General features: G+C 49.1%; 2 protein-coding genes across 2 annotated transcripts; both read left to right on the forward strand.

The window, feature by feature from the left end:
• Positions 1-800: 800 nt before the first annotated feature.
• LOC145950346 (uncharacterized) lies at positions 801-1931 on the forward strand. The gene has a single exon (XM_083061435.1). It carries the CDS (start codon positions 801-803, stop codon positions 1929-1931), a length of 1131 nt encoding a protein of 376 aa, XP_082917561.1.
• Positions 1932-2264: 333 nt separating this feature from the next.
• Positions 2265-2690, forward strand: LOC145950347 (uncharacterized). The gene has a single exon (XM_083061436.1). It carries the CDS (start codon positions 2265-2267, stop codon positions 2688-2690), a length of 426 nt encoding a protein of 141 aa, XP_082917562.1.
• Positions 2691-10748: the final 8058 nt, after the last annotated feature.

A 10748-nucleotide genomic window follows, 5' to 3' on the forward strand; every position in this document is an offset into this window, starting at 1 on the left:
ATGAGACAAGACTAGAAAGAATTCCACAAAAATCGGTCACGTGGGCCAACACGTGCCATTTCGTCAGACACTCATGCATAGTAAGCCACGTACAAGCATTACCATCAACGTCGGCTCGGCATGAGGCCGAGAACCGACATCAGTCTGGTTAATGCCAATATGGACCATCATCACTCATCGAGTCGGCTCGGTCAAGTACCGTTCCGACATAGGTCAAACCGGAAGTATACAAGCTGCTGTATACAGACTAGACGGCTCGGTCATTTGCCGTTCCGACTAGTATTGAATAGTCGGCTCGGCCTCTTGCCGAAGGGTTAAACAAGTTATAACGATAATCACAATTAAGAAAGGTAAGTACATGATTAAAGCCTAACAACCAATTAGTACCGTATTACCTAATTTGGTAGATATCTGAGAGGGCCCATCACGCTCAGGCCCATGTCAGATACTATAAATAGGTCACACATAACAAGGTATGTCACTGTTCATTAATTATCCTAGAATATCGTGCTTGTCCTGACTTGAGCGTCGGAGTGCCTTTTGCAGGTACCTCCCCCCTCTGACGAATCCGTTTGAAGTATCCGTTCGACCCTTCTTACCCAGAAGACTACGAGTGTATCCTTGAGCAGGTACATTTTGGCGCCCACCGTGGGGCCGAACCGATAGCATTGCAGAAGTACCGAAAGTTTACGAGTAAAAGAATCATGGTAAAGACAAGGAATACTAATTTTGAAGGGCAACAGTCCTAAGAAGAGCACCAGTCCGGGGCCGAGACGGTTGAGGAGACAAACTTGACCGATATGGTACGCCAGATGAAAGAGGAAATGATCGCCATGAAACAACAGCGAGAAAGAGATGCTGCCGAGATGGCAGCATTGAAAGAAGAGAATGCTGCTCTAAAAAACCAATACCGAGACCCCACATGGAAACCATTCGAGACGACTCACACTCAAGGATCGTTCCACTCGCACGGTCATCACACCTCTTTTCCTCCTACCTCTGTCGCGCCCCCAAACATCCATTCTTCGATCGGAAGACTGGCGCAGCCAATGCCGGTCGGGGCACACCGACATCCATTTACGCCGAACATCATGCAATCGGCACTTCTTGACCACTGGAAGTCCCTGCCCCTTGACAAATACGATGGTACAACCGATCCCGATGAACACGTAGATGTGTTCTTGACTCAAGTTACGCTGAGCACAACTGATGATGCCGCCCTGTGCCGAATTTTCCCAACATCGTTAAAAGGACGAGCTCGGAGTTGGTTCACTCGGCTTCCGGCCAACTCGATTGATTCGTTCAGTACGTTGGCTTCCCAATTCACAAATCAATTTGCCACCAGTCGGCCTCACCAATTGACCTCGTTGGCACTAATAAGCATTCGTCAGGAGAAGAAGGAATCCCTTCGGACATTCATGAGCCGATTCAACAAAGCGGTGCTCGAAATTCGAGACTTAAACCCTGCTGTAGCTCTACACCACCTTACTACTGCCTTGAAGCCAGGGCCTTTTGCCAACAACATTTGTAAGAAACCCCCTACAGACATGGATGATTTGCGTCGGCGAGCCGACAAGTACATGCAGATGGAGGAATTGGCCGAGTTCCGGAACCAAGCCCGAGTAGAAGTGTCAGCAAAACCTGACAAGCTGGCCGAGCCGAGTTTTCGGAGTCGAGCGAAAGAGTTGGTTCCCCGCGAGAAGCCTCCTCGGGGACCAAGGTACTCACAATACACGCCCCTCAATATTAGCCGGTCAGCAGTATTAGAACAAGCACTGGCCTCGGATATACTGGTCATCCCAAAACAAGCATCAACCCCTCCTCGGGCCGATACGACCAAGTCATGCAGATATCATCGCAACCGTGGGCATTCAACTGACGATTGTTTGGCCTTGAAGGATAAGATTGAAGATTTAGTCAAGCAGGGATAGCTGCAAGGTTTTGTTGAGCGTCCAAACCGATCGAGATATGAAGACCGGTCACGGAGACGCGACCAACTCGAACAAAAGACAGAAACACGTTCTCGCAGAGAACGTAGTCGGTCTAGAGATAGAAGAGAGGATGAGCCTTCGGCACAGCCTCGGCGAGTCATCAATACCATTGCCGGGGGATTCGCTGGAGGTGGCTCGTCTTCATCTGCACAAAGAAGACACCTGCGAGCTGTCCGGCATGTTCATGCCATCGAATCCGCCCGTCGCCGCCTACCCGCTATAACTTTCACAGAGGCTGATTTTAAAGGCATCGATCCGGACCAGGATGATCCAATGGTAATCAACGTCGAAATTCACAATTGTATTGTACGCAAGACGCTGGTCGACCAAGGAAGTTCGGCCGACATCCTCTACTGGAATACGTTCAAGCAGTTGGGCATCCCGGAGTCCGAGCTAGTTTCGTATGATGAACCCTTGGTCGGGTTCTCCAGCGAACGGGTCAAGACCAAGGGATACATCAAGTTGTCGACTCGGTTCGGATTTGAAGGCGCCAAATACCGAGATGTTTCAGTTAAATATGTGGTGGTACACGCCAGCACATCTTACAACATTCTCCTTGGACGACCATCCCTGAATCGGCCCGGAGCAGTCGTATCTACCCCTCATTTGGCCATGAAATTTCCGGCCGAGTCAGGACGAGTCGTCACGGTTCATGCCGACCAAAAGACGGCGCGGGAATGTTACTTCGCTAGTTTGTGACTGCCAAGGATAAAAGACGAGGTACCTAGGAGGCCAAGTGGGGTTCACTCGGTATCCCATCATTCGACTGTGGATCTCGATCCCCGGATCGATCAGGAGGAAAGAGTCGAGCCTGTTGATGACAAGCAACCGATTCAAGTAGGGGTGTTGGAGTCACAAGTCACTTATATAGGAGCCAACCTGTCCGAGCGGGAACAATTGGCTGTCAGCCAAGTGATCCTCAAAAATAGTGACCTATTTGCTTGGCATCCCTCCGACATGCCCGGAATTGATCCTAGTTTCCTCTGTCACAAGTTGTCCATAAGCAAAGAAGCAAGACCGATCGCTCAATGACGTCGAAAGGCTGGGGAGGTTCAGGAAGGCGACAATAGAGGCCGAGGTGAGTAAGTTGCTAGAAGCCAAGTTCATCCGGGAGGTACACTACACAACTTGGCTAGCTAATGTAGTAATGGTCAAGAAACCGAATGGGAAATGGCGCATGTGTACTGACTACACTAATTTGAACAAAGCCTGTCCGAAGGATGCCTATCCGCTACCAAACATTGATCGGCTCGTCGATGGGGCATCTGGCCACAAATTCCTGTCATTCCTTGACGCATATTCCGGATATAACCAAATCCGAATGCACCCTCAAGACGAAGAGAAAACGGCGTTCATCACCGAAACGGCCAATTACTGTTACCGAGTTATGCCCTTCGGCCTGAAAAATGCCGGAGCCACCTACCAACGGCTGATGAACAAAATTTTCAGCGACCACATTGGCCGATGTATGGAGGTGTACGTTGATGACATGGTAGTAAAGTCAAGTAGCGTATCTGTACACGCACAAGACTTAACCGATGTGTTTCACGCGCTTCGGCACCACCAAATGAGACTCAACCCCGACAAGTGCGTGTTCGGGGTCTCAGGCGGCAAGTTTTTAGGGTTTATGTTGTCCAGTCGCGGCATTGAAGCAAATCCTGACAAGTGCCAAGCCATTTTAAGCATGAAAAGTCCAAGTACCCTGAAAGAAGTTCAGAAGTTGGCAAGCCGGCTCACTTCGCTCTCCCGCTTTCTTCCTTGCCTAGCTGAGATAGCTAGACCCATCCTCCTCTTGCTCAAGAAGACCGAGCGGTTCCAATGGACCCAGGAGTGTGAAACATCATTCCAACATTTCAAGAAGCGCCTTAGTACACCCCCAGTCCTTTCCAAACCAGTTGCCAACCTTGACATGATCGTATACTTAGCGGTCTCCGACACCTCAATTAGCGCTGCGCTAATACAAGAAAACCGAGAAGGGCAACAACTAGTGTATTTCATCAGTCGGACTCTGCAGGAGGCCGAACGACGATACCAGTTAATTGAAAAGGTAGCCTTAGGACTCATCTACACTGCTCGTCGACTCAGACAATACTTTCATAGCCACAAGATAATTGTTCGGACCGATTGTCCAGTGGCAAAAGTATTAAGAAAACCAGAGATTGCCGGCCGAATGATGGCATGGTCGGTTGAGCTGTCAGAGTTCGATTTGTCTTTTGAGCCGAGAGGTCCCATCAAGTCGCAGCACTTGGCCGATTTTGTTAACGAGCTTACCCCTTCGGGGCGTTTTGAGGACGAGCCGTGGACCTTGCATGTCGATGGGTCTTCCAACGCCCAAGGCAGCGGAGCAGGAGTAATACTGGCTAGTCCCTCAGGCGTCACAATCGAGCAGTCCCTTCAGTTCGGTTTTCGTGCCTCGAATAACCAAGCGGAATACGAGGCCCTACTAGCTGGGATGCGGTTGGCAACCGAGATGGATGTGAAGCGAGTCATATGCTGGACCGACTCAAAGATAGTGGCTGAGCAGGTCAATGATAATTTCCAAGTTAAAGATGCGAACCTATTACAATACTATCATCTATTCCAAAGATTGAAGGATGAATTCAGCGAGGTTCAGGTTCGGCATGTTTTGCGCAACAACAATGAACGAGCTGATCAGTTGGCTCGGCTCGCCAGCAGCCGGAAGCCGGGACAGCTGCGCACCACTATTCATCTTGAAGTTCCCTCCCCAAGCGTAACAACCGAGTGCATGGCAATAGATGAATCACCCTCATGGACCACACCCATTCGGAACTATATCACTAACGGCGAAGTACCGGCCGACCCGTTGGAAGCTAAGAAGTTACGAACACAAGCGGCTCGGTACTCCATGATAGCCGAGGACCTCTACAGACGGGGGTTCTCCACCCCGCTTCTCAAATGCATAGATAGTCACCAAGCAGATTACGTGATGAGGGAAGTCCATGAGGGTATTTGTGGCTCTCATTCCGAAGGACGAACCTTAGCAGCTAAAGTCTTGCGGGCCGGTTATTATTGGCCAACTCTGAAGGGGGACTGCGCCGACTTTGTCAAGAAATGTGTTCAATGTCAAAAATACGGGAACCTCATTCGTGCCTCGGCCGCTGAACTGCATAGCATCAGCTCTCCATGGCCGTTTACTTTATGGGGCATTGATGTACTCGGCCCATTTCCGGTGGCGAAGGGACAAGTTAAGTTTCTCCTCGTGGCTGTCGATTACTTCACAAAATGGATTGAGGCCGAGCCTCTTGCCTGCATCTCCGCCGCTAATGTCCAGAAATTTTTCTGGAAGAACATGGTTACCCGTTTCGGCATCCCATATGCCAACATCTCGGATAACGGCCTACAATTCACGGACAAAAAGTTCAACTCTTTCCTTGAAAACCTTGGCATCCGGCATAGGTTTACATCAGTTGAGCACCCCCAGTCGAACGGCCAGGCCGAAGCGGCCAATAAGGTTATCCTCACCAAATTAAAGAAACGGCTCGGTTCGGCAAAAGGGGCATGGGCCGAAGAGTTGCCAGAGGTCCTTTGGGCGTATCGATGTACACCACAATCAGCAACAAAAGAGACACCCTTTTGCCTGACATACGGCGCGGACGCCATGATCCCGGTTGAAGTCGGAGAGCCATCATTCCGAAGACAGCACTTCCATGAGGAGTCTAACAATGCTTCGCTCCGAGCCGAGCTTGATGTCCTTGATGAAGCACGGGAAAAAGCACAGATTGTGGTCGAGGCATGTAAACAACGCATGGCACGCCGTTTCAATTCAAGTGTTAAGCCGAGAACATTCCACGAAGGCAATCTTGTATGGAGAGCAACCGGGTCAGCCAGACGCAACTCTTCAGAAGGGAAGCTATCAGCCAACTGGGATGGCCCTTTCCGGATACGGCATGTCCTCAACAATGGAGCGTACAAGTTAGAAGAATTGTCCGGCAAGGTCGTTCCTCGGACATGGAACTCTACTCATTTGAAGACATATTACAGTTGAATTAACATCATGTATTTACATTTCAACTATGTGTAATGATGCACTCTTTTCCTTGAACCAGTCTTTTCTCCTCTTAAAAAATCGTGAAAAGAGGTTTTGGCCGGAAAGGTTTTTAATGAGGCATCCAATCAATAACAACACAGTTCAATTATCTTTGACTTACTATACATTTTTACCATTAAAGTTCTTACAAGTCTTCCCCCCCGAGATGTCTCTCGGCTAAGGATGTGACTTCCAATCCTACAAGTCTTCCCTCCCGAGATGTCTCTCGGCTAAGGATGTGACTTCCAATCCTACAAGTCTTCCCTCCCGAGATGTCTCTCGGCTAAGAATGTGACTTCCAATCCTACAAGTCTTCCCTCCCGAGATGTCTCTCGGCTAAGGATGTGACTTCCAATCCTACAAGTCTTCCCTCCCGAGATGCCTCTCGGCCAAGGATGCGGCTTTAGTTTTAGATCTTCTAACCTGAGATGACTCTCGGCCAATGAGAAATACATTGCGAAAAGAATTCAAAGCAGTATAAGAAGAGAAAAATCGAATCCATTAAGGCACTATCGGCCTAGCAACACAAAAAAAACGGGCACTATTGGCCCGGAATTACAATGCAAAAACCTAAGAAACTACCTCCGCCTCGCCAGGAATCGGACCAGCCTCAGGCGCTTCTTCCTCCTGAATCGTAACATCCTCATTTGGCTCGTTCGCCCGAGCCGGAGCTTCCTCGTCGGCTTGTTGATCAGGAGGAATAGAAGTGAGGTCCACCAGCTTCCCTTGAAAGAAATCTTTCGTCATGTCAAGATGGAAGTCTGGCGAAAAGTCGCCAAAATGACAGGCTTGCCGAGCCGCTTGAGCAAAGCCGGCCTGATGCTGGCTAAGGACCTTGGCACGCGCTTTCTCCTTATAGGCCTCGAAAGCGGTCTTCTCAGCATCCAACCCCTTCCCTAGAGCAGTAACCTTGTCGGTCTCGGTCTTCAAAGCAAGTTCGAGACGCTGAACCTTCAAGGCCAAGTCGTCGGCAACTCGCCCTCTACGATCCATTTCAGCCTGGTACTTGCTATTGGATGTTTGGGCGTCTGTTAAAGCCGCCAGCATCTCTTGAAGAGACTTCTCCTGCTCAGCAAGCTGCCGGCGCAGCCCATCAGCCTCGTCGTTCGGCTGCATAACTATGCTTTGGGCCATTGCCACGACCCGCACTTGGAACTCGCAGAAGAAGCTCCATTTTTTAGTCGAGCTCATGCGACTCAGCATCCCTTGGCCGGCTTCAGAAGTTAAGTCTTGACTCAGGAAATCCTGAGCGTTGACGTTCCCGGCCAAGAAACTTGGCGAAGATAGACCTTCTGGAACAGGGGGGCTGGCCACTCGGCGTTGTTTGGCCCGGCGACTTTCTTCCTCGGCCCTTGCATCCGGCCTTCTTTTTCAGGTTGGGGCCGAGTGGGTTTCTTTTTTCGAGCCGACGACCCTACCCCACCAGCTTGGACGGTAGCTTGATTCCCACACATGGGGGCTGGAGTCTTGTTTCCAGTAGTCGCCGCCAATTGATTCCGGATCAGGTTACGGATGTCTAGATCGTCATCTCCGTGGGCAGCCATTATACCTGCACATTATTAGTCAAAATCAATGATAACACACAAATTTAAGTAAATAAGAAAGGTACTATACCAATTAGTTCCTCGACTACATCGGCCGATTCAAACAACCGGATCAGAGGACGACATGGTAGAGGCCGAGGTAGTTTGTCTAAAAAACTTAGACTCATTCTCTCCTCCGGGGACATGCGTGATTTGGAAACCGTGTCGTACTTGCGCGGCTTCCGGGTCCAATACAAGGGAAATAGTGGATTCCCTTCGGCATCAAAGAAATACTTTTTTCCTGGTTATGGCCGAATCATCACCTTCATAAATCCCACTTTAAATTTTTTGAACGAGGTGGTAAAAGGTTACAGCAAGCAATCATTGTGACGAATCAATGACAGCCACTTAGCCTTCTTTGTCGGCCGAGACGCATAGAAGTGCAGGAATAGATGTGGAGTGGGTTGGAGACCGAGGGCTAGACACAAATGCCTAAACCCTTGCATAGCGGCCCAGGTGTTCGGGTGAAGTTGACTCGGCGCCACATTAAGAAGCCGAAGTATACTCATGAAATAATTGTCAAAAGGGAGGGATATCTTCAGATCCCGGAACATATAATCATACACGTAAAAGAATGGGTATTTGGACGATCCTTGATTCAAATAAACAAAGTCTGGATTTGAAGCCCCGTCACCTCGGCACGGTTGGAAAAAGACGGCAGAGGGTTCTTCATCTTCGGGAAAGTTTAAAAACTTTATGGCTGATACGAAGTCTACAAGAGACTTCTTACTCGTATACCGAGAGTATACACTACCAACTTCACCATGCACCCACGAATACCCGGGGGTCGATATGGGAGGAAAAATTCTTGACGATTCCCCACCCCGACTCGGCTGATCTTCAGAACCCACAGCCGATGCCGAATCATTCCCACTTGGCGACCGATCGGACCCCGAAGCCGACTCTGCGGAATCGCCCCCATTTGAAGCTGAAGCCGACGCTACCTCCTGGTTCGGCGTCGTCCTTAACCTAGATTCCTCTTCGTCCCCAGAGGAGTCAACATGAACAATGTCCAGGTTAGCCATTACGTACCTGATGGTTGAACTTGACCAATTGCTGTTGAGTACTCAAAACGCTCTCAAATAACTTCGGCTCGGAGCAGCTAGTAAGTTTGCATGTGGAAACCCTTCCCCTTACACATCTATTTATAGGCGTCCTTAATAAGCAACTGAAGAGACACCCCCTCGTGCCTACCGTTGGATCATTTAGATCCAACGGTCTAGGACGCGCAACTCTTCGCATGCGTCAATAATGACCAACGGTTATATCCCTTCGCTTCCCACCATAACTTCTCGCGTACGCCATCAAATGCCCAACGGTTACAACCCTTCATATCCCACCATCAGTTGTAACCCTTAGCTTCTTCTTCAAGACACCAACTGAAAAATCCTGTTTTACTTTCACTAACCTTTCACGTCGCTTCACTCCTCAAAGGCTGGGGGGCTTGTGTACCGGAGAGACCGTATCGGTCACGTGGGCCAACACGTGCCATTTCGTCAGACACTCATGCATAGTAAGCCACGTACAAGCATTACCATCAACGTCGGCTCGGCATGAGGCCGAGAACCGACATCAGTCTGGTTAATGCCAATATGGACCATCATCACTCATCGAGTCGGCTCGGTCAAGTACCGTTCCGACATAGGTCAAACCGGAAGTATACAAGCTGCTGTATACAGACTAGACGGCTCGGTCATTTGCCGTTCCGACTAGTATTGAATAGTCCGCTCGGCCTCTTGCCGAAGGGTTAAACAAGTTATAACGGTAATCACAATTAAGAAAGGTAAGTACATGATTAAAGCCTAACAACCAATTAGTACCGTATTACCTAATTTGGTAGATATCTGAGAGGGCCCATCACGCTCAGGCCCATGTCAGATACTATAAATAGGTCACACATAACAAGGTATGTCACTGTTCATTAATTATCCTAGAATATCGTGCTTGTCCTGACTTGAGCGTCGGAGTGCCTTTTGCAGGTACCTCCCCCCCTCTGACGAATCCGTTTGAAGTATCCGTTCGGCCCTTCTTACCCAGAAGACTACGAGTGTATCCTTGAGCAGGTACAATATATAATCAAAAATTTTACAAAGGGCCACAAGTATGACTTTGATGGTTTCCGAACGAGTTTTAACTTTTAAGACTGGTTGAGTTATTGTTGTCAGGGAGAAATTATTAATGCAAGCTTAAGCAATACAACCTTTCTATCTTGTTTGTATCAGATTTTAGTTGTTCAATTCTGATTGTTTTTTCCTTGTCATTGTGAATTTTATTAAGAACTAATATAAATTATGAATGGATAAGATCAATTGTTGATGGGGTAGTGCATGCAATTAGGGAAAAATGTATATTGCTACTTGTACTGACCGTATTACGTAACCGAGCTCCAAGCTCGTCATCACAACGCAAGTGTACTGTCCGTACTGCGTAACCGAGCTCCAAGCTCGGCACTACAACGCAAGCCGACCTCGGACGCGTGCCGCGTGACATCAGCTCGGTATGTAGGTGAATCATAACTGATCTCCGAGGATCTCGCCCCAGACAAGATCCGTTATCTAATCATGTTACATTTCATCTCAGGCCCAAGGCCTAAAGCAACCCTAAATCACACCAAGGTACGTGCATTACATATACGAGACTACTACTCATACAAACCCTAACTTTAGCATCGGAGTCTCTTTTGCAGGTACCACCCCCATCTTGGAGCACCAGCGTACCCGTGAAGGAGGCTCACCGATCTTACCTGGCAGATCAGCTCTACAGCAGATTTCCGGTAAGAACATTTGGCGCCCACTGTGGGGCCGATCGACACAGCCCTTATCGGCCATCCATATGGTATTCACCAGAAGCCACAACAGACGTGCAACAGACGACGCTGAACACTCTATCACCATGGACAGCGACGCTGCAACCTTGAGAAGATTGATCGACCAAGTCGAACAGATGCGACAGCAGCATGACTTTGACCTGGGCAACATGCGCGCCAAGCACGAAGCCGACCTAGCAGCAATGCGGACAGCTAATGAAGCAGACCTCGCAGTGTTACGTGAAGAAAACGAGCGCATTCGCGCCCAACTCCCTCGACGCCCCTCTGATCGCCCTTCTCACGGGAGCAACATCCATGAA

Source organism: Cajanus cajan, chromosome 8 (assembly GCF_000230855.2).
Source record: "Cajanus cajan strain Asha chromosome 8, NIPB_CcT2T_4, whole genome shotgun sequence".
NCBI lineage: Eukaryota > Viridiplantae > Streptophyta > Magnoliopsida > Fabales > Fabaceae > Cajanus > Cajanus cajan.